The sequence below is a fragment of the Symphalangus syndactylus genome, chromosome 7 (assembly GCF_028878055.3).
Source record: "Symphalangus syndactylus isolate Jambi chromosome 7, NHGRI_mSymSyn1-v2.1_pri, whole genome shotgun sequence".
Taxonomy (NCBI): domain Eukaryota; kingdom Metazoa; phylum Chordata; class Mammalia; order Primates; family Hylobatidae; genus Symphalangus; species Symphalangus syndactylus.
This window is the reverse complement of record NC_072429.2, coordinates 13,374,473-13,398,292: the sequence shown is the minus strand read 5'-3', so window position 1 is coordinate 13,398,292 and position 23,820 is coordinate 13,374,473. Positions and strand designations below refer to the sequence as shown.

General features: G+C 49.3%; 1 protein-coding gene across 1 annotated transcript; it reads right to left on the bottom strand.

Moving 5' to 3' along the window:
* Positions 1–850: 850 nt before the first annotated feature.
* On the bottom strand, positions 851–18,117 carry STC2 (stanniocalcin 2). Its single transcript, XM_055285220.2, has 4 exons — positions 11,780–18,117; positions 9,605–9,747; positions 6,958–7,169; positions 851–2,034 (listed from the first exon to the last, which is right to left on the bottom strand). Exons 1-4 carry the CDS (start codon positions 11,928–11,930, stop codon positions 1,632–1,634), a joined length of 909 nt encoding a protein of 302 aa, XP_055141195.1. The 5' UTR covers positions 11,931–18,117; the 3' UTR covers positions 851–1,631.
* Positions 18,118–23,820: the final 5,703 nt, after the last annotated feature.

The window sequence follows — 23,820 nt, the reverse complement described above, 5'->3', positions numbered from 1 at the left end:
TGGAAGGGAGCCAAGCCCTCTCGTTTGTGTGTTGTCTATGGCTGCTTTTGTGCTAGGACAGCAGAGTTGAGTAGTTTTGACAGAGACCTCATGGCTCGCCAAACTGCAAGTACTGGATTCACTATCTGGCCCTTTGCAGACAATGTTTGCCGACCCCTACTCCAGAAGAGCCCAGCCCAGAACACCCGGCCACTCCCTACAATACCAGCTCCTGCTTGAGAAAGGATAGGCCAATTAGGAAGAAAAGGCCTATTTCGGTGATAATTTTAAATAACCCAAGAAACCCACTGCTGAGACTTTTAATGAAAATCCTCACTCTCCTTTCCTCATATTTTTAGTTCTGTCTCTTCTCTCTGCCTTTATTTGTCCCCTTGGACTCCTCTCCTTATTGCTAAATTTCCAATTAGGATCTGGAAAATCCTGTCCCTTAGAGATTTTCAGCAGTCTCCTTGATTTTATGTAAAAGGTCAGCATTTCCTGATGGGAATTACTAAGTAGTCTTCATTCTCTTCTTTCCTTTCCCATCCTCTCACATGGAGAAGCCAGGTTTCCAGCTGGGCCTCCTGGAATCGCCAGGACGCAGCTTTACCAATCTCGGCTGAGGGTCGAGGTGAGATAACGAAATCCTAAGGGAAATTTGTCAAATGTACTCCCCATGGGTATATTTTCCTCTGGGTATAAGGTTTCCCCCAAGTGGGCAGGAGTCCATGTCAGGCAGTCAGATGTACGGCTGTGTCGCTGTTTGATAGCTTTTAAAATAGAACTTAAAAAAAAGAAAAATCAGCCTCAAAGGATGGGCTGGTTTTTTTTTTTTAAACCCCCTTTGAGCTGGTTTTAATGACCCAGTTGCTTTGTTTGAAAGCCATTTATTTAGACGACAGATATGTAGATATAACTGGATAAATAAAAAAGTGAAATCGAGATTTGAAGCAGTGGTTAAAATATAAACTCATAGGGGCCACTCCCTTGGACAGTGTCCCCCCCAGCCCAGACAGAACAATGGCTCAGAAATTACACATAGAAATGACACTCCTCCCACCACCCTCGCCAAGAGCTCTGAACCGCAAGGTCCCACACAAGAAACTGAATTTCAGTTTGGCACCAAGCACCCCCTCGGCCCCTGCCTCCTCTCCACCCTTCTCCTGCATTCTAAGCGATATTTATTTTTACATTCACTCCTGTCCTGGAATCCAGCCGCCCTGACTTCCGCGGAGACAGCACCAGAGGCTGCTGCACCAGAAGCTTCGGGGCGGGGCCCAGCACCCACTGTGTGGCCCAGCTCTGGGGGCCCTGCCTTACCCTGCCCCTCCCTGGTTCACTTCCCCCACAACAGAGCGGCCGACACCCACTGGCTCCACAGATGGAAAGAAGACAAAGGTACAAGGATAACGCGGGCACGCTCCCTTGAGTACGTGTAAGTGCAGAATTCACCAGGCACCCCTGAGACCCCATGGCCCCAGGGGTCTCCATCTCACCTGTCCGTTCCGCGAACACACACCTCAATGAAGTCCACAGTCCCCACAGAATCCTGCGTGTGACATCTCCCCTCTCTAACGGTAAATGTTTTGGAATGTCCATAGATAAGAAAATGGACGGCGTGGAGGAAAGATTGCGTGGCCAGGCTTTTCATTTCACCTCCGGATATCAGAATACTCAGACTGTTCGTCCTCCCACTCGCTGCTTCCGGAAGGTCCCTGAGCCCCAAGGCCCCCGACTCTGCCCCGGGCATGGGCGTTTGGGTGGCTCTTGCTACCTCGCTCACCCTTGGCACCTCGGCCAGTCTCCCTACTGCTGGGCTCTGGGAGGTGATGTCCTGCTTCCCCGTGGTGGGCCCTGGAGAGCTTGGTTCTGTCCACCTGGGGCTGGCGCTCGGGGGGCGCCGTGGGAGGCCTCTGGATGGCCGAGGTGCAGAAGCTCAGGATGGAGCACAGGCTTCCCCAGTTCTGCTCACACTGAACCTGCACGCTGTGGGTGATGGCCTCCTTCACCTCCTCCCCACAGGTCAGCAGCAAGTTCACGAGGTCCACGTAGGGTCTAAAGATTGAAAGCAAAGAGAGAGAGAGAGAGGGAGAGAGAGAGAGAGAGAGAGGCTGGGAATGGAGCAAGTCCCGAATGGACCACAGAGGGCAGGGGCAGTGCTGGGAAGGAGGCATGGCCAGTGCTTGTCTTGGGTTCGGTGGCAGATCTCTCTCAAATGACTTCAAGCCTTTTCTCATAGTCTATGGAGTACTGGCCTCAACCAACACTTACTGGGTGGCCACTGTGTCCCAGGCTCACAGGTGCATAGGGTAAGCGCTTAGGACCCTAAAAGGAAGACCCTCTGGGGAAGGTGAGAAATCTAGGTGGCTGCGTGAATAATGGCAGGAGAGCTCTGGGTGCCTTTCGGCTACACTAACTAGGTGAGTTTCAGCTACAGTGGAGATGGCTCTGCGGTCCAGTGGAATCATAATTAGGCAAATGGTGCAGGGCCTTACAAAGACTCCCAAACAGAGGATTCTTTTTGGTAGGGACTAGGAAACCATGACGGTTTAGGACCATGTGCCCTCTATGAGAAGCTCCCAAGAAACCATTTTCCCCACATTTGTGTTTGCGCCGGGTTTAGGCTCATGATGAAGAAGGGTGTTTTTGGAAGTTATTGGATGCATTTCCTCTGCATTTGGAGGAGTATGGAAGAGCTGAAATGGGAGGGAGGAAGACCACCTCCCTGGGACGTCATTGCCCGTGCATGCAGTGATTCCCTCTCTCAGTAGCAGAGGCTGGGGAGTAGGTGTGGCCATCTAAGCATCTTTATTCTTCCAGTCTGGGCTTCCTTAGATTTGGAGTTGAAGGCTGGCAGTCAGGGGCCCCTGTGTTTGGACTGAGAGACAGCTCGCTATGCGACAAACTCGCCTAGTTCTGGAGGGCAGAGCCAGTTGTTCTTTAGGAAAACTGCTGGAATAATTTACTCCAGGGGGTGGACAAGGTGTGCAGAAGGCAGGAGCATCTGCTTTTTATATTTATGGGCACATCTGGTGAGGAGTGTCCCCAGCAATGAGCTCTCATGGGCCACTCACTGAGCTTTTATTTTAACCTCTCACTGGCCTTTAAAACCCCCCAAGGGAGGTATAGGATGTTTCACATGGCTAACCAGCATTCCTAGGCAGTCCTCTCTGACAAAGTTTCTGATCTATCTGACCACAAGCATTGCAGCTTTGGGCCATCACCTTGAGCAGGGAAGTCACCCTAGAATGTGAGGTCATTCATAACACGGAGCAACCTGATTTGTCCTCCCTAAGTCTGGGCCACCAGAGAGGCTGCGTTACAGCCCGTGGAGCCTTTTCTTTGCAAGTTGGCAGTTGTTGCTATGTGGAAAGAGCAGACTGTGTTTTGAGATGTGTGAAGTAGTTTACTGCATTTTTATTAATTAGTCCTCAAGTTGGAATTGAGTGAACTGTCCTCACCTCATGGATGTAAAAACTGAGAATAGCAGGGAGAAGGTGGCTTTTGGAAGCTTCTGGGCTTCAGGGCCCAGGGCTGAGAGCAGAGCAGAGAGGAAGAATGCTCTGGCTGAGAGAGATCAAGCTGCTGTTTAGGGCCTGCCTGATGACTTTGGAGTCGGCAAGTCTGTGCATGGCCGCTGGGCAAAGGGCTTTAAACCCTCTAAGGCAGGCCCCTGACAGCGCAAGACAACCTAACCCTGTCTCCTCGGACTGCCCTGAGGTGGGCAGGTGGGCATGCAGGAGACAATATGAGGGAAATGCTCCATGCGTGCTTGTTTCCTTCTATTTTTTGAAAACTAGAAACTGCCTCCGGAGCTCAAGTTCACTGAGTGTGTCTGCTAAAGCAGCAACAGGATTTTAGCACCTGACTGTGCCTGCCGTGGCACCAGGGCTAGATGGGCACACTGCAGGGGTGAGTGTCTGTCTTTCTGAGATACTAACTGGATGCTGTCTTCAAGCTCCTTTCCCCAGAGTAAGGGGAGGGCTGTCTTGGGAATATACAGACTGTCTCTCTTTTGCCTTCCCGGCCAGGGCATTCTGTCCGCCAGATGAGCCCCCAGAAGCCTAAGGCGGATCCGGATCCCAGAAGGCTGGATGAGCCCATGCTCTCCTCTGCCCTTGGCCCTCTCTCTCTCCAGGAGGAAGCTGTGAACTGCGGGGAGGGGTGTGTGTGCCGAACCAAGTTAATCTAAGCCATGTTCCGAGCTGGCCTGGTGCCTTCTGAGGCTGCAAGCTCAGCCCGTGTCTAATGACAAAGTCCAGCTCGTTCAACTGGGTGTCAGCAAGGCTAAAGGATTTTAAAAAATACTTGGAGGGGGATGTGCCTGGAGCCTGCCAGCACCCAGCGACATGGCGAGTGGGGGTCAAGCCAGGCCGGCTGCAGCTAGTGGGAGACAGATGCTGTGTAGAAAGTGGGGCGGGCAGGAAGGGATGAGGGGAGCAGAGAGGAAGAGCTTGAAAAGAGCAGCATTAACTGGGGGTGAGTGTTCTGGTGTGGATGGGGGTTGGGTTGAAGAATGGGGGTGGTGCAGATTCTGGGGTGACTGTGATTTCCTCATCTCTAAAGTGAAAAGCAAATTCAGTTCTCTCTCTTTTTTTTTTTTTTTTTGACCAATGCCACACATTTGGAAATGGCCTTCTTGATATTTGGGGACTGATAGGAAAAAAAAAGACCCTAAAAAACAGGCAGTTCAGCTAGAAGTACAAGTCGATGCACTGCCACATCATGGCTTCAGAAGGAAAGGTAATGGGGGTTTTTGGGAAGCTGGAGTTAGGTGAGACCCCTGCCTAGAGATGCTGACTTAGGGGGAAGCAAGAGGAACAGCATGTGACCAGGCTTCTTATATGGGCTGCCTGCATTTCCAGAGCAGGCTGGGGTGGAGGGTCATAGGCTCATTCTGAATGGTGTGAGAACATAGACCCAAGAGCCACATCCCCAAGAAGGAGACACTAGAACGCCAGAGGGCTTTACCTTCTTCTTAAATTAAGGGGAGGGGGCGGGACTTCCAACCTTCAGTTTTCCCAAAGAATATTTTTCTCCAAGAAAGATAGAATCCCTGTGCTCAAGGCATGCATTATAGCATTATAAACTAGGAATGGGCCCCATTACCCACCCATTCCTGAGGCCAGCAAGCTCTGTCTAATGGGGGACAGGCCTGGAGGTGAGTGTAGCTCATGGCATTTCCTAGCCATGGGGCATTTGTCTCTTCCAGAGGCACCTGAAGGAAGGGAATTTTAGAGTGTTCTCCTTGTGTAATGGGGATACATTTGATAAATGGACAAGAAGCCTACCACATGTGGGGAGCTGTGAGCCCTTTCAGGTCTAGCAGGGAGATAATAGGCTGGGAGCAGGTTTGAAGTCTCTTTCTGATGACTGGCTTCAGTCATGTATTCCAGCAATTCCGAAGCTTAAAAGCAGGAATCAAACCTCAGTGCAAGTTCTCTAATCTCTTAGCTTCACTTTCCTCCTCTTGGGCATAGTAATTTCTATCTTGTAGCATCTTTGGGAAAGATAAATGAGGTAACCCATGTAAAGGCCCTGGCCAAGGGCCTAGCCCATTAAAAAAAAGAAATAAAAAAAAATAAAAAAAAGACAGCTATCATTGTTGTTTATGATGCTGTGGCTGCTATTGTTCCGTTAAAAATATTTGAAGAATAAAAAATATTTTGTAAGGCATTAGCCTAATTCAAGGAAAATGCAATATTATTTTGCTTTTGGCAAGAGCTTCCTGCAGAGTTTTGCCATGAATTGTATGATTCTAACACTGTACCAAGGGTGTTGCAAGATGCCTATGACCTTATAACCAAGTGGAAAGAGACAGGAGGTGGTTGCGGTTCTTTGTCATCTAAATGGTGTTGGTGTGGTAGGGACATAACTGGAAGAAGGTTGTGGCACAAACTGAGGATCAAGAGTTCATAAAAGTATACCGATTTGGCTCAATGAGTCACCGTGGAGAGACCAACAGTGCCATCAAACTGGTAATGACTTGTACTGAACTGGTTGGCTACTGGTTTCTTTCTGCCCTGTGTCTCTTAGGAAAGAGCCATTGTCAATATTAAAAATAAAATCTTCAGGGGCTCCTGGCCCTGCCTCATGTTAGGAACAATTGTGTACCAACATGCTTTACCATGCTGCAAAATTTAGGATTCTACAGCTGAAATATTTTGTAAGGAATGATGCATCCTGAATTTATCATTGAATTTCAAGTCTTGAAATAAGTAAGTTCACATTTCCTTGTTTTGGCATAAAAGTGTTTAGCTGATCAAAGTTTTTGGCATTTGTTTTGCATTTTCTCTGAGAGGGCACTAATGTATTAGAGAAGGTGAACCGAACCTTCTAAGGGAAAGGAAAGTTAAGGAGGCAGGAAAAGCATCTATAGCTCTGTTTTCGGGATTTAAGAGTATAGGTTCTGGAGCCAGACTGCTCAGCAGACTGGAGCCAGGTCCCAAGCCTGGCTTTGCCTGTCACTAGCTGTGTGAGCTCTGCCTTAGTGAGTCTCAGTTTTCTCATCTGTCAAATGGAGGTGACAAGGGCTGTTGTGAGGATCAAGTGAAAAATTCACAAGGAGCCCTTAGCCCAGTGCCTGGTGCTTAGTAAATATTCAACAAATGTTATTAGCAATCTGCTGTCTGTAAGGACACCTCTACAGCTACTCAGAATATTCCGAGAGCTAGTGGGTTCTTGGCCAAGGGGAAGATGAAGAGTATTACTGAATCGACACATTTCATTCTTAGTAAAACGATTTCCCATTTCTGTTGCTTGTGATTTTGAGACTGATGAGGGAATTCTCTCTTTTCCTAAAAGCCAGCAGGAAAGGGGCCTTTTAGGAGAGTCAGTGTAGCTTTCTGAAGTAAATGGAAGCCTTCTCCATTTGACAGGCATTCAGCCTCTAGAAGCAACGCGGCTCTCCTCCCATACACATTGCCGTCCTTGCTGGGTGGCCCCTCCACCCCAGGCCCTCTGCGGGGCAGTACTCACTCGTGCAGCAGCAAGTCCTTGAAATGGATCATCTCCACTATCACCCGGGTGTTCTCCTGGGCAGCCGCGCACAGGTCGTGCTTGAGGTAGCATTCCCGCTGCAACTGGAACACCATTTCCCTGATGGCCGGGCACTTCCGGCTTATGCAGCCGAACCTGTGCCGCAGAGCGTGGGCCTTACATTTCAAGGCGTCTTTGATGAACGACTTGCCCTGAGAACACACAGGCCGGGGAAGGGAGAGAGGGGCAGAAAGCAGGAGACCTCGTTACATGTTTGGACATTTCAGCCCTTCTTGGGCTTACACAGGATATTTCTGACATCAGAACCCCAAGGCCCCACCAGAGACGGACGTCCTCCCAGGTGACAGGCAATGCCACATCCGGAGGCACGTCCAGAGTGACATGACACCCCCAGCACGTGGCAACAAGGGATGTTCGTTCTGGAGACTAACACATCTCCCTCCTTCCTCCCCAGCTGCTCTGTGAGTTTCCCTCCAACGGGGGCTTCCGTGGCTCTGTGTCCCTCAGGTAGTCCTGTGTTGGTTATGTGGTGGCAACTTTTCTGGAACACAAAGGGAATTCGGCCAGACACAAATCCATAAATCCCTCACGGTTCTCACAAGCAGTTTTCCCCAAGTGGAAGGTGCCTGCATGTACAAATCTCACACATTTCCTTTTTCCGTTGATTCCAGGGGCGACACCAAGATTGACTGCTGATTGTACCTCCCTTTCTGCCTCCGTGCCTCCCACGCCCCAAATCTATACCCTTGTCTCCTCCTACCCTACCAGGAAGAGCGTTCTTTTCCTTTTTGAAAATGACTCTACTCCTTTAAACTGTTCGGATTATTGCCTCTAAAAGGCCGGCCTGGCACCCTGCCTGGCAGCATCTGGAGTCTGAACTGCCGCCCTGGCGGCCCCTCCCCCACACTCCCTGCCTCCGAGGGGCGAAGGCAGCCAGGCATACATCTGGCCTGCAGTTCTCTTTCCTGGCAACCCCGTTTGATTGTGCTTATCCTAGAAAGGAGACAGCTGTTGGGGGTGTGGAGGCGAGCTCGGTGCTGCTCCCTTATCAACCTCCTGCAGCCCGGAGGCATTGTGGGATGCCTACCCAGGAGTCCCCGCACCCCCCATTACTATAGAAACTAGCTGTCGTCGGAGAGGTCACCTCTCTGTTTTTAGACAGGCCCGGAAGTCACTGAGTTGAGAAAGTAAATGGGTTTAGGTTGGAAGTGGGAAGCCAGCCAGCACATTTATTTTGGTTCTCTCTTTAGCAGCCATAGAAATGTCTACAGATAGCGTCTGATCTCTGAAAAACCATGCGGCCCGCGCACCCTCCCTGTGGCCCCCTCTCTTTTGACTCTCCAGCCAGAGCCAAACAGAATGGAGGGCAGGGTGTGCCCGTTTATTAAGCAGTTATGTGCTGAGCGTCGACTTGAAAGGGATGCCTCTAACTTGAGAACATATTCCTGTTGGTTGAGAAAAAAAAGAGGAAGATGAATTTATGCGAGGGCTGTGGCAATCTGTTCTTGGTATTCTTCCCTGACATCCTGTGGGATTGCCCTTAAATACACGTCTTTCCTCCGGATTTCCTATTACGTTTCCTAATTCCCGTTAATCCAGAGTGATGCTTTATTAGGGAGCCTCAAGGAGTTCAAAGTTCTACCTCTTTCCTTCCCTGATTTCAGTTTCCCCTCCGGCCACCGCACATCCTCTGCAGTTTAGGCTGCCGGCCCCGTCTTTGCCTCCCCTCCTTGTTCCCAGGCACTGTTTTGTCAGGCTCACTACTATATGTCAGTGGATGGGGACTGGTGACATCCATAAATCTCACCTAAACTGATGGCCACCTCCAAATGTTGGCATTGCTCTCCAACGAACCAGGAGAGACGTTTCTGAGATACAGCAACAGGGCGTTTCAACAGGGCATATAAGTGGCCAGGGAGAACACGAAAAAGGTGAGTCTGATGCCACATGCCATCTAAAAATGTATTTGTGTTGTTGGCACTGGAGCCATATGTTGCTTGTTGTGTTCCTGCTTTGCCCTGAGCAGCAACTCTGCGTTCCCCTGGGGACCCTGGGATAACCGAAGTGGGTCAGGCCCTGACTATATTTATTATATAGAGCAAAAGGAAAGTGTGGAACTGAAGGACTCAATCAGGGTTTTGACCTGTCAGCTTGGCAGAGAAGGATCTGCTACTCAGGAGGAAAAGAAGTCTGCTCTTTTGGAGGTCCTGAGTTATTCGGGTTGGCTGCACACACAACACATGACGGATTTCTACGTACTTTGTGTCTCATTTTCCTAGTAGGTGAAATGACTTCTGAAATGTATAATTGGGGGTTCCTGCCCCTGCCCCCCATGCAACGGGCTTTGGAGACTGAGTTCTGTGTGGCCAGACACAGCGTGTCCCCTTACAAGGTGTTTATCGTTTATTATGACATTGGTCTCCAGTCCACCCTGCCTGTGTAGACACAGCTTATGAGTGCAGAAGGGAGGCACTGGCATAACGTTTTATACCTAGACTGTCACTTGCAAGCACTAAAACACACCACAAGGAACAGCAAAGGAAGTTGGTTAACAAGGCTTTCCAATGAACATTTCGATCATGTACGCTCACCCCAAACATTCTTCATGCTCTGGATGGATTTTTACCTGGGCATCAAATTTTCCAGCGTTGTGCAGAAAAGTCATGCAAATCCCATGTAAGCCCCGAATCTCACAAGAGTTGTTCTCGAAACATTCAAACACGCCACACCCCACATCGCCAGCGTTGACCAAACAGTGCTGGATCTCCGCTAAAAGGAAAATCACATACAAATATATACAAAACTCTAACCCATGCTGGGCAATGCAGAGAGGTCATTTGAAGTAAAAGTTAATTAACAACTAAAGGAAAATTTAAGGAGGAAAAAAGAGTTAGTAATGACTGTTTCAGGACCTAAGAAGCCTGGGAAACAAAATTTCATCCTTTAATCTACTCATGAAAAATCTATTTGTAAATATTTGTAGAAAAGAGCCGAAAAATTACAAAAATTACAACCAGAAGGCTGGTCTGAGCATTCCTCCTTTTCATCCTTCCCATTTTATTAAAGTATTTGTGGGAATACTTAGTTGTGAGCAAAATATATTTCCGCTTTTTAAACCCACAGACAAAAATAAAATTTTGAGTCGAAGACTGTACTTCATCAATGAAGTACCCTTCTCTACTTGATCTGTAGAAGTTGCTGCTATTAAATCACAGCCATTTGCTTCCTGACCCCCAAATGACGGCATCTAAAAAGCAGTTTCAATTCAGCTTTATGATTCAACACCTAAAAATCAAAACAAAATTCCTATTAAGGCAGTGCCTCCCAGCCTTTCGCATTAAAATACCAGCTAGGGAAGCTGCGGTTGGCGAGCAGGCTTAGGAGTGGAGTCAGATGGGGGCGAGCCTTCAGAAACGCCGCTATCAGAGGTTGCAGGCTCCTTTTAATTAGGGATCGGGGTGAGGTATCACCCAATCCCCTAGAATTCCCGCAGCCCGGGAGGAAGCTTGCAGCTCTTCACCGAATGTGGCCCCCAGTCCTCTCTCGGAAAGGGCAGACGGAGGGAGTTAACTGTCAGGCTGCAGCGTGCAAAGCTTCTTCCCTCCCTTCCCACTACCCAAGTCTCTGATTTAAATCGACCACAAAATTACATCAGAAAAGTATATTTTGGAAGAAGGGCGGGGTCGGAGCAGATAATCCGCATCAGATTAAATCTAGCCAGAGAATGAGGGGCGTGTATTGTTGAGGGTCACCAACCACCGAGAATCAGGTTCAATTCTCAGAGGAAGCGCCAGAGGAGGGGGAGGGTGGGCGAGGGTCTCGGGGTGGTGGGGGTGCCGGCCCCAGCATGTGGAGGTGAGAGGATCCGTAAGACCCCACGCGCCGCCGGGGCAGGACCGCACAGGGCCGCGATTCACTCACTTGGGGCGTCCCTAATGGGCACTCGTGCATTCCAGCTCGTGCGGTGAGCGCACGCACGCCGCCACTGCCGCGTTCACACGGCCGCCCAAAGTCGGGGGAGGGGTCGTGGAGCGAAGGAGCTGTAGGCAGATTTTCTTTCTCTTTCCGAGCTGGGAAAAGGGCCAGCCCCGTGCCCTGCACGCCTGGCTCTGCTTTGCAGCTTGCTGGTGAGCCAAGAGCCGGTCGAGCAGAGGAGGCGCACGGTTCGGGTCGTGTCACCATTTCTTGGCTTGCTGACCTGGCCAGGAGCTGGGGATGGCGGCAGCACCGCGGAGGTACGCTTTGCGCTGCCCCCACGCTCCCTTCCGAAAGCAGTGCCCCCAGGGGGAAAGTTCGCAATGCCATCTGTCTCGCCGGCAAAGTTCTGGGATGTCGGGCATCTTTTGAGGAGGGGGGAAGACGCGGCACTCTTACTGAGGCCGGCAGGCCGGGAAGAGAAGTTCTCCGGGCGCAGGGCGCAGCCCAGCTCCGGGGACCCTCTGTGCCTCCCGCGTGCCGGCCGGGATGAAGCGCGCTTTGCACTGGACCCGGGACTCGGGGGCGGGGGCTGGCGCTGGCAGCGTCAGACGCTGCTTCATTTCCCCTCGACCCTGGGGAGGACAGCAACAAGTCCTGCCCCAGCCATTTCATCACCCTGCTAGCACGTGCAGATTCCGGGCCCTCGGAGCCCGGCGCGGACCTCGCCTTGCCTCGCGCTTCCCATTGCACGTCCCGTGCCATCCCAAGAGTTTGCGTGGCCCTGGGTGGGCGCCTGGCTCCCGGCGAAACGCCTGGGGCGCGCCGCGTGGGTGCACGGTGTCCTCTCCCAGTAGCTCCCGGCTGCGGGGGCACATGCACTTACCTGTATTCTGCAGGGACAGGCGGCCTTTCTGCTGGGAGCTCCTGTCTTGGGGACCCTCGGGTGGGTTGGTGGCGTCGGTCCCCCGCGCCGGGTCAAAGGTGGCCAACACCAAAGCCAGGGTCATGAACTGGCCCAGCCGCTCGGCACACATGGTTCTTGGTATTAACCTCCCGCCGGGAGACCTGGATCCTTTGTGCTCCCCTCCTCCTCCTCCTCCTCCTCCTCTTCCTCCTTCGCCGCTTCCCCTCCTCCTCCCACTCTGCCTTTTTGCTCGCCTTTTCCCTCCTCCTCGCGGCCGCAGCTCGGATAGAGGTTACCCAGCGCCCTCCCGTAGCTCTCCGGAGAGCATGTGACCAAGCCGTTAGCAGCGCCGCGAGTGCCCGGCAATGGCAGGGATGGTGCCTCAAATATCCCTGGAAGCTCTGGTGTCACTTGAATGAAGGAGTCGAGCAGGTGTTGTCCCGGCGGCTGGACCAATCCGAGACCCCGGCCCTTTTGACAACACGGCCGGGAGGCGGGGCCTGCGCTCAACTACTACAGGAGGAAGCCGAGCGCCGCTGGGAGCGCTGGACAAAGTTGCCGACCTGGCGGCGGCCACGCGTTTGCGTGCGTGTGTATGAGTGTGTGTGAGCGCGGCCGGAGATGCGTGCGCGTGTGCGGGTGCTCCAGGGCAATGGTCGAAAGGACTGTAGAATATAAAGCTCCAGTTGCTGTTAAAGGGGGACGGTCTGCTCTGGGACAGTGTCCCTGGGGTCCCTGGCTCGCGTCACACCCGCATCGGGTTGGGAAAGTTTCCTCTTTCCGCCGTTTGGAATTCAGTGAGATTCCCAGCCCAGAGGACTTGATAGATTGAAGCAGTTTCCTAGGCACAATGATGCTGTGGGCCAACTGAGCACACATGGGAATTCCTGGCCTTGTGACACTTTGCATTAAAAAGAACCCCACGATTGAAGATAGGAGCAGAAGCACTAGATACAGTATTTGGTCTGAGCAACTGCCCTATCTTCCCGCTTTGGTGGGCCGTGCAACACCTGGAGTGTCATTTCTGGTGTTTCCCCTAATCCAGACGCATTCCAGACTGGGCTGCAGGGATCCAGGTGACAGTCAGGACTTGCATCATTTCCAGGAGGGTGGCAGGGAGGCCCAAGGCAGCCCTGAGTCAGCCCGCCGCGGAGCATCGCGTGCCCGGAGGCCAGAGCTTGAAAGGCAACTTTACGCGTCTCCAAACACACTCCTGCATTTTCTCAAAGCGCTGCTCGCCACCCCGCTCCGGGTTCCCTTTTACTCTCCAGTCATCCGATGGAAGTGGTGAGAACAAAAACAAAGACAAAAAAGCTAAATCCGAGGAAATTATCTCCATTTCCTCCCTTTTCTTGTTCGGCCCCCTCCCCAAGAACCGCCGGGTCGGGATAGCCCCCGGCTACTTTCTGACCCGGTCCGCGGAGGGAAGGAGAAAGTTGGGCGCCGCTTGGAGCGCCTCTTCCCCTGCTGTGTGTGTACGTGTGCACGCTCACGTCTCCCCCGCGCCGGGGCCGGGGACAGGAACTGCTCTCGGTCCCGTCACCCCACGGCGCAGCTCGGGGGGCTCGCAGGGCTGGGGGAGGGCGGGGACACGAGCGCCGCGACCGAGCGCCCCCGAACACTCACCCGGCGTTGGCGCGCACTCGCCCCTCCCCCCGTCCCCACCCTCCTCCTGGAGAACAGGTGAGCCCGGGTACCAGCTCTCGATCCCCCACCCCCGCCCCGCGCCCCGCCCGCGCCCTCTGCAGTAATGCGCCTGGGAAGTTTCATCACCCACTGCCCAGGCGACGCGGCCCTGGGTCTCCGCGGCGGGGCGCACTGCCCGCCTGGTTGGGGCCGCCATGTGACACGGCTGGGGGAGGGGGTGAGGAGACACGCGGGCAGGTTATCTTTCGGCTGGCGCTTGACTTCCGAAGCTTTCCTTTCCCGTGTGCCGGCTGCACGCGGGCGTGGGGAAGGCGGAGGCGGGGGGCCAGGATGACCATCGCTGGCCGCAGCTGTCCGGCGTGTCGAGCTCTCCTGAGTCGGAAGGAAGGAGAGGAGGGGTTGGGGAGGGCGTCTTCAGAGTGGGCTTCCCCTGGGCTGGAGCGCCAGGGAGCATCCATAAATTGTCACTTTGAAGGTCCGAACCTGCGGCGGTGGGGACCATGCCCACTATTCTAATAGCAATTACTCCGCGCAGCCTCGGATCTTTTGTGCAAGGATGTGCGGGTACAAATACATTAAAACGGCCAGTTCACATTGCCCACCCTGCTTTTGTTTGCATAGTTAACTTAGCTTCCTTTATTAGTTTATGGAAAACTACCTCCTGTAGATCCTTAAAAACAAAGCAAACAAACAAACAACACAGCGGCATTCTGGCCTCTCCTAACTAACTCTTTAAGGCTCTGAATTTCCTGAGAACAAGTGGCCATTTGGTCCCACTCGTGCTTTTGGGTATAGCTGGGTAGACTTTCTTTCTATGTGGCCTCTTTTGTAGGTGAGAACATGAGCAATATTGACATTAAGAAGGCATCTGGTCACCTGTTTTTTTTTTTTTTTGCGAAGCAGAAATAGGAGAGAGCTACACGGGGCAGGAGCAAGCCCTCTTTTGCCAGACGCAGACACTTAGTGTGCTGGGCAGAGGCCTCCCAGGATACCTGGAGCGATGGCCAGGCGGGTGGAATTCTCCCTGCTCCTGCTTTGCCCAGCCTTTGGCTAGGCCTATCTTTTGCTACCATGGGGCCCCTGGGGCTGCCCTCAGAGGACCTACATAGTTTCAAAGTTCGTCCTGAGGCTGTTTGCTCCTGCCTTCCAACGGACATTCGTGGTTTCCACCGGAGCTAACTGCCCCTTTAGAACCAAAAGAACACATAGCACCTAGAATTGGAGGTGTTGTAAGCACAGGCACTAGTTCTTCAGGGTTTATCTGTGGGCCACTTAGCCAAGTCCAAAGCATCCAGATAAGAATGCCCATCTGAGTCGGACCTTCCAGAGCTATGAAAATTCCCTTGCAGAATCACTAGGCAGTTTGCTGGAACTGCTAGTCTAGGCCGCAGGGGTAGAAGTGGGATGGGGGCTCAGACTGGTGACTTTGTTGTGATTGATTCCCCCCCTTTCTGGCTGATTCCTTTAGCTCTATAACTGAGGCCAAGTTTGGCAGACTGTGGCTGATGAGGGTGGGGCAGGGGACAGTAATAATAATCATTATTACTATTATATAGCTAACATGACTTGAGAACAGACACCGCACCACACACCACACTCATGCCTTTGGTGTCCCTCCAGACCTAGGGCCCTCCCTAGATGGGAACTGAGGCCTGGGAGGTCTCTTGGATGGACCAGCTGCTGCTGCCCTGAGGTTCAGCAGCACCTGTCTGGATGGGCCCTCCTCCTCAATTTAATGCACACACAGCCACGAAGAGGCAGACATGACCTACCTTGTGTCATCCAGGGCCTTCTGTGGTTGACTCCTGGAGCCCATGTTTTCCTGTCTAAATCCACTTTGCTAGTTACATGCGGTCAACACTGAGTGGCAGGTTTTGGGGGAGGGGATATTTGGGTTAGACCACGAAGGATGGGGGAGGATAGTGACAAGTGGAGGCAAGGAAAAAAGTGGGCATGGGAGGTGGGAGGACCAGCAGGGCTAAATGCATGGAGAGGATCCGGTGGGATTTGTATCAGGATTAGGGGTTGCTCAGTTAGGTGTGAAAGTGGGACATCAGACTGGGGAAGTTGGCCAGGGCATGTTGTCAAGGCTGGGCCCCTTGTGACAAATTTGCGCTCCTCACGGAAGATCTGACGGTATTTAAGGATGAGACTGTAGGGCGCTTTAGACTAGGTTCTCTTTAGGAATTAGGAAATGCTCAGGGGCCCAGAGCTGCCATTGTGGAGAAAGAGGAGAGGAATGGGAAGGAATTAGTTGGCATCTTCACGTGCGTCTTGATGCCCAGCAAGACAGACGTGTTCTTGCTCGAGTGTGAGCCGAAGGGGCTTTAGCGGATGGGCACAGTTCGTGGGTGCTGAGTCAGTGATGTGCAAGTTGACACGTGCTGTCTGGTCCAGGCTTTCTGAGTTCCGGAATCTAAGTGGAGAACACGGCTTACACGTGGGGAGCTCCGCCCACTGCACGCCCCGCCCCCTTGGGGCCGACTGTCTGGGCTGATGGCACCACCTTATGGTCAGAGGGGGAACTGTCTGTCTACACAGTCCTCACGACTCAGCCTGCCAGGAAGGCTCTGATATTGGGTCTCCAGCCTTCTCCCCAGTTTCCTTTCCTTTTCTTAGCAAATCAATGAATGCAGATTTAGCCAATCTCCTCGCAATAACATGCCTTAATCCCCCCATCAAAGAGATCTCTTTTACACTTATTTTCCCTCTTGCCCCCCTATCCTTTGCTGTTTTCCTTTGTGAGCCTCAAATTTACCCTAATCCTGGCTCCTGTGCATCATACCTGTATGAAGGAAAATGAAAAAAGGTATCAAGGTGAAACCAGACAGAAAAAAATAACAAACTGCTGCTATCAGGCCTCCCAAATTGTCTTGCAAGCAGAGGTCTCTCCCTAAAAAGCCTCCATCTCCCAGCACTTTAGGAGGCTGAGGTGGGTAGATCGTTTGAGCCCGGGAATTCGAGACCAATGGGCAACATGGCAAGACCCTGTCTCTACAGAAAATACAAACATTAGCCGGACGTCGTGGTATGTGCTTGTAATCCCAGCTACTCGGGAGACTGAAGTTCTGGGAGAAGGGCTTGAGTCCAGGAGGTTGAGGCTGCCGTGAGCTATGATTGCACCACTGTACTCCAGCCTGGGTGACAGAGCAAGACCCTGTCTCCAAAAAAAAAAAAAAAAAAAAGCGTCTATCTTTGCTCTTATCTTTTTTTCATTAAACTGGTTATTTCATTAAATATAATTCAGGAGAAAGGAGATTATATCTTCAATATTTGGGTTTATTTTTTTATTTTTATTTTTATTCTTTTTTTTTTGAGACGGAGTCTCGCTCTGTCGCCCAGGCTGGAGGGCAGTGGCGCGATCTCGGCTCACTGCAAGCTCCGCCTCCCGGCTTCACGCCATTCTCCTGCCTCAGCCTCTCCGAGTAGCTGGGACTACAGGCGCCCGCCACCACGCCCGGCTAATTTTTTGTATTTTCAGTACAGACGGGGTTTCACCGTGGTCTCGATCTCCTGACCTCGTGATCCGCCCGCCTCGGCCTCCCAAAGTGCTGGGATTACAAGTGTGAGCCACCGCGCCCGGCCTGGGTTTGCTTATTCTCAATACTATAACCAAATTATATTCTACTAATTCATACCATAAAAGTGCAGTGCCCAACAACACAATGAGTTAAGAAGGATTTTGTGGTGCTGTCCTGTAAACCTATCATGTATAATATTGTTTCTTGGAAGAAAATATATTCTGAGTTCCCCAAACAACCAACTTTGGAAGTGTTGGAACACAACGCTTTTGTGAATTGGGCATTTCCTCTCTGTCACAGATCAATAGTCAAACCATTCATGGATTGACTGGAAATACAAAAGAAAAAAAGCATTAAAAAAAACCCCAAGAGAGTAGGAACACAATAAACCAATTCACTGGAAGGAATATAAAGTAGTAAACACTGGGCATCTGACTGTAGTCTGAGTTTTGTGAACGCGTTTCTCTGAAGCCTGAATGGTATCCCAGAAGGCCTCTCTGTTTCACACGGGTCATAATTTTTGCTTCCTTGTTGTATCTTGAGACAAACTCCAGGAGAACGTATCCCAGGCAAGGGGCTGCCTGGCTTCCATGGAGAGTACTGGTTGGGCCCAGAGGCAGGCACTGTGGTGCTGGAATAGTATGACAGAGCTCTCTCTGGGTGGGTTTTAACTTTGGTTGGAGAATGGTTGGATGTCAAGTGGCTGAAGGAAGAATCTTTTTGTGGGGCAGTTTTCTAGGGAGCCAGATTTTGAAAGCTTCAGGAAACGACCAAATCTATTAATGTGATTTAACTTTCAGTATGTTATCAGGGTCCATTGGACTCAATTTTAGATTTTGAAGGTGTTTTTTTTTGTTTGTTTGTTTTGTTTTGTTTTCCTGAGAAGTTCTAACAATTTGTAAGGATTGGTATTTCATGACTTTTGTTTGTTTTCACAAGTCTTCTGAAGATGAAAGATAACATCTAGTTTTTAACAAAAATGGAATAAAACTCGTTCTATTTTGAAGTTACCATATGACTATTGAAATAATTTATAAATTTATGATGTATCATAGGCTCTTAGAGATCTTAATTTTCTTATATCTTTAAACATCTTCCATTTTATCACCCTAGAAATTATTTCATCATTACTCATCAATTATTGCCAATTATGGTAAAAAAAAAAAAAAAACACTAATAAGAAAATGGGAGAATGATGGAATCACCTAGAAGGATGATGCAAGAATGAAACAAATTGTCACTATTGTATTATCCTTCAGGTTTTTGATCACGTTGCCCGAAGTATTACCTCATTTCTTGAGAAAGTATAAAAGAAGACAGAGGATACCATCTTTGTAGTCTTCTTCTTCTTGCTTTTATTAAATATAGTTGGAAATTCAGCTATATTTTTCATTTTTCTGCACAAACTGTAAAGAGAAGAAAAGTGACAGAGGAAAATGTTGTACAGTTATTAGTCAGATCAGAAGATGAATGCAAAGAGACAGCACCGTGGAAGACTTGATCATGGCGGAACTGACTGAACTGTGTAAGCAAAGTCTCAGATTATGAGTCCTACATGATAATAATCTAGATTAATTTCCTCAGATTTAAGGATTCATGAGTAAACAATATATTTCTAAGGATAACAAAAAATATGATATTCTTATCCTGTTAGTCATTCAACAGGAATGATTTCATCACACTATATTTTGCAGCAAACTTGGAGCATCCTGTTTTGCTAAAAGAATGGGGGCCAATTTTTTTTTACTTTTTATGTTTGTTTATTGAAATTTACTTGATACAGTTTGAAGGGGACACATGATGAAGTCAGATCAAAGGTGAGTACAAAGATGATTGAAAAGAAAGAGGTGATATGGAAAGGAAAGAAATCACCGGACTAAACATTCTAATTGGTGTTTAAATTTAAAAATAAAAATGCTTTTCAATTACAGAGAAAAGAAGATGACCATTTTCTCCTGAACAAAATTATGAATTGTCAAGGGTTTCAAAGGTAATAAGTTTTATGATGCAAGTGGAAGAAAAACCAGAAGTAATGATGAGCTAGAACTTATTAGAGATTTCCTTGAAATCAGGACTTGGTGTTTATAAGTTGGGTCTGTCCCAGGCTTATGCATGACAGCTGGTGAGCAGTGAGTTGCATTCAGAGGACATTGCTCATTTCGGGCCTATCTACATTCAAAACCAGGAAAATATGCTGTGAAAATTTGCTATTACTAACGTCTCTAACAAAGTTTTAAAAAACGATCTTTTTAGTCTTACTTCTGTAGATTTATTCATAAAAATAGAAAGGATCCATTGGACCCTGATGGTAAAAGATGATGATGACATTTTCCTGCTACACTGGGGGTTAAGAGTTTAGAGGCAAAATATTAAAACAAAAATGAAGTAAACTCCTTCAGCAAATGGGAGTCACTGTAGAGGTCTCCATCCATTCCCAACCCATTCTTACACAGGCCCACCACTGATTGACGATTACTTTAAAGATGGGTGGTTTGAATGTGAGACATCATCGCATAGCCTCTCTGCTTATTCCTTTCTTTGGTGTAACTTGGTTCATCTCAAATTCTGGTGGGGATAAGAATTACTATACAGGACTGATAGAATATCTCATGGACATTATATCTTAATGAATATTTTACAGACATTTTAAGATTAATTTTGACCACAGAGGATTTTCACCTTGAAGATTTTAGAATCTAACCCACTCTGACGTATATTCATTCATTCAACAAACTTTTGTGCATGTCTGTGTACTAGATTAGGTGTTACATCCTGGGAAATAGGAAGAGATAGACACAGTTGCTGCCCTTATTGTGGTAGCAATCCAGAGGGAGGAAGCGTAATTTTTATAGCATCACATGGCAGGAATTACGATACAGATGAACCAGGAGAATGGGTGAGGGACATGTGAAAGGTGTCAACGATGAAAAATTTTAGTTTTTATACTCACTTTAAAAAGTAGAAATTGGATCCTGGAGAATTGGAGGGTGGTATTTTGAGGATGGAGAAGAGGAGAAAGAAGAATCCAGGCAGATGCACCAACACACGAAGAGGCCTAGAGGAGCGAGCAAGCAGCAGGTTGCAAAAGCTGGGTGATTTAGCATGGCTGGGAGGGACAGTGTTTGGGGGAGGAGAGGACCCACAGTTGGAACCTTGACTGGGGTTAGACCCACAGTTGGAACCTTGACTGGGGTTAGACCCCAGGACTTGGCATATCTGGCTTCATCTGCAAGTAACAGAAAGCCCAGTGCAAACCTCTTAAACAATAAAGGAGAGTGCATTGTTCCAGGAAGTCCTGAGGATGTGGGAACCGCAGATGGATTGGAGGGGAGACCCCTGAGTCAGGGACCCATTGAGAAGTCAGGTGGTAAATTGGAAATGGGAAGGAAGAGGTGATTTTGAGGAGCGTGTAGGGACAAACCGGCATGATAACCAAGTTTCGCACAGGAAGCGTAAGTGAGAAAAACGATGGCAGTTTAAAGCCTCTCTTTGACTATCCCCTTGTCACCTTTCCCTCCCTCCTGTCCTATAACACCTTTCCCACCCCTCCTCTGCCATCCCCCATCTCCAGCAAAGACCCCAGGAGTGATGTTTGGTATCCTCCTTTCCTTCACACCTCGGCATGAAACTCACCATCAACTCTTGCTGTTTTCGTCTTCCCATTTCCACCCTCCAAACCTCAGTTATCTCTGTCTTGAACCACTGCCGGGTTAACCAGCTGGTTTCTTGTGTCCACTTTCACCTGCCAATACTCTCTCCAATCCAAATTCTCTGCATCATATGTAGCCAGATTAATAATGATAAAAAAAAACCCAAATCAACAAACGAAAAGCCCCCAAACCAAATCATACCTCTCACTTGCTTAACTCCAGAGGCCTCCTTGGAATAAAATCCACTCCTGTCCACGTGGAAGGCCCTGGGAGATCTGGCCCTGCTGGTGTGCAGATCTCATGGAACCTACTCTCTCATTTTCTCATTCCCTTCTGCTGCCTTTTTTCTTTATTTGAGACGGAGTTTCGCTCTTTTTGCCCAGGCTGGAATGCAATGGCGTGATCTTGGCTCACTGCAACCTCTGCCTCCCGGGTTCAAGCGATTCTCCTGCCTCAGCCTCCCGAGTAGCTGGGAGTACAGGCACGCACCACCACGCCCGGCTAATTTAGCATTTTTTTTTTTTTTTTTTTTGAGAGGGAGTCTTGCTCTGTCGCCCAGGCTGGAGTGCAGTGGCGTGATCTCAGCTCTCTGCAAGCTCCGCCTCCCGGGTTAACACCATTCTCCTGCCTCAGCCTCCAGAGTAGCTGGGACTACAGGCATCCACCACCACACCGGCTAATTTTTTGTATTTTTAATAGAGACGGGGTTTCTCCATGTTGGTCAGGCTGGTCTCGAACTCCCGATCTCAGGTGATCCACCAACCTCGGCCTCCCAAAGTGCTGGAATTATAGGCATGAGCCACTGTGCCTGGCCCTGGTGCCTTTTTTCTTTACTGCAAATAAGCCAAGCTTTTCCCCCTGCTTTAGGGCCTTAATGTAGGCTGTTCCTGCAAATCAGAGGTCTCACCCAGTTATTACCTTATTTATTTACTTGTTTTAATTGTTTCTTGTCTTATTCCTTCTCCTACCCAAAATGAATGATAAATTCCCTGATGGAGAGGACGTTGCCTGCCATGTTCAATGTCCAATCCCCAGCACCCACTACAGTGGTTGACACCAGCTTTAAATGTGTGTGTGTGCGCCTGTGTGTGTGTGGTTGTGTGTGTGTGTGTTGGATGACAAGAAGGCCCCTAGTTCCATTTGCGGAACTGGGACTCAGAGAGGGGGAGCCCAGTTTGCAGAGGAAGGTGTCAAAAGCAAAGGATGAGCAGGCCATCCAGGTGGGATGTACAATGGACAATCCAGATCCTCCTTACTCTTGTAGCACTTCCTCATTCCATACTGCTTTATGCGGAGATTATTTATAGGTTAAAAGTGCTTTTATAGACATGGCCCCTTTAGACCTCTCTATAACCTTGGAAGGGAGTAGAATGATTATTCCCATTTGACAGATTAAAACCTCAAGCACAGAGATTCTTGTTTGAGGCTCACACAGCTGGAAGGCTCCAAGTCCAGATTTGAGCTTGGGTATTCAAATCCCCAGATCTTTGTATTTTATTATGGTTTTAGAAGTCATAACCCATTTTCTCCACCTTTACCAGTGAACAATAAGGATGACGAATCATGTTGCAAAACACTTTCATTTTGATGCTGATCAAAGTGAGCTTAGTTTGCATATATATATAAAGGCTAAGCCATATATATGTGCGTATGTATATATTTTCTCCCTAAGATCTTAAAACCTCGAGAAAGGCAGAAGAACTAGGGAGAGATAAAAATATGACTAGAAGAAAGGGCTCAGAGGGAACAATGAAAAGAAACAAAGGTAAGATTAGAAACTAAAAGAAAGACAAAGAACATATTTAAATTCTTCTTGTTTTTTTGGCAAGGTTATCAACAAAAAGATGTGGGTAATTAGGCACACTAAACTAAAGCAAGAAGGCTTATAATTGATGAAGAAAAAAAAAGAAGAAAACAGTTCCCTTGGGGGAGGCAGAAGAAAAGCGAGGCGGGGCAGAGGGAGGCGGCCATGGATCAGCACAGCTCAGCCTGGCCAAGCCATTCCCATACGGTGAGCACTGGAGGCCCAGCATGTGGTGGGTGTTTAGGGGAGACAGAAAAGAGGAAGATGTTAGGCCCTTGACTTCAGTTTGCTGATGGCAGCCACATGGGGAAAGGTTTGAGGGCAAGGAGAGATGATCTATGGGGTGTGCAGGTGGGGATGGCTTTGGTGTGGGTGGGAAGGGTAGGGGCTTGGAGCTAGGTGTTGAGGGATTCGAGTCTCAGCCTTGATGTGGATTAGCTGTGTGACCATGACCAGGTTACTTAACCTCTCTGAGCTTCAATTGGGTCAACATAGGCATAGGAATAACACTACGTACTTTATAGGTTGTTGTGGGATTAAATGTGATAATATGTCACAAATGTTGCTCCATGTTTGGCGCCTGGCAGGCACCGCGTAGCCATTGATTCCCTCAGTGATCAAAGCAGGGGGTGGTGGCTGTGGCCATTCTCTGACAGGCATCTGAGTCTCAGCAAGAGTTGTGACCTTCTGTTCCTTTGGGCACTGTGGTCAAATCCTCAGAAGGCAGGAAGCAAGGAAACAGAGTCAGTGAGCTGTTCCCCCGTTCCCCCCGGTTGGGTGGCTCCATCTAGACTTGGAGATTGGGGTGGCTTTGATTTGTGAGGAAGCTGTGTGGGTCGTAACTGGGTACGTTTTTATTTGTGGGTTACTGTGTGCAGTAACTTACCACATTTGCTCTTTGAAAACGCCTTAATGGGCTGCTGTAGTAGAAAGAGAAAATCTTTCATTGGTATGTGTATGTCGTCCAAATGGTATTTTTAAAGATTTATTTTTGTGTGTTCACGATGTTCTTGAATAATGTTTCCATAAGTACGGTCAAAGATAAAACTTGAGCGGTGCACGAAATCTGGTCGTGCATATTTTAGAGTGTGACCGTCTTTTGACCAGCCGTGGGATCCATTTGTCAAGTTCTTCACTGACTTGTGTTTCCTTAGGAGGACTTGCTTGAGCCAGCTCGCTGATGGAGAAACTTCTGAACATGGGCCAAGCTAATGGTGATGGCCCTGTTGAGTGTCACCCCTTCTCCTTTTACCTGCAACAGTGTGGCTCTCCAGCTGGACTAGTGGAGGCCAGAGCCTCATAGCTCAGTCATTTATCAAGAAACAGCTGATGAGTGCCTTTGATGTGCTGGGTGCTGTGTGGGGATTTGGGGGACACAGGGTGACTTAGATGGACAAG

Bases quoted from the DNA above. Each gene is read 5' to 3' on its own strand.
- STC2 (XM_055285220.2), bottom strand. From the start codon at position 11,930: ATGTGTGCCGAGCGGCTGGGCCAGTTCATGACCCTGGCTTTGGTGTTG. The intron at 7,170-9,604 runs GTAAAAATCCAT...GTGTGTTCTCAG, and splicing joins CTGGAAAATTTGATGCCCAG to GGCAAGTCGTTCATCAAAGA. The intron at 2,035-6,957 runs GTGAGTACTGCC...TTCAATCTTTAG, and splicing joins AAGGACTTGCTGCTGCACGA to ACCCTACGTGGACCTCGTGA.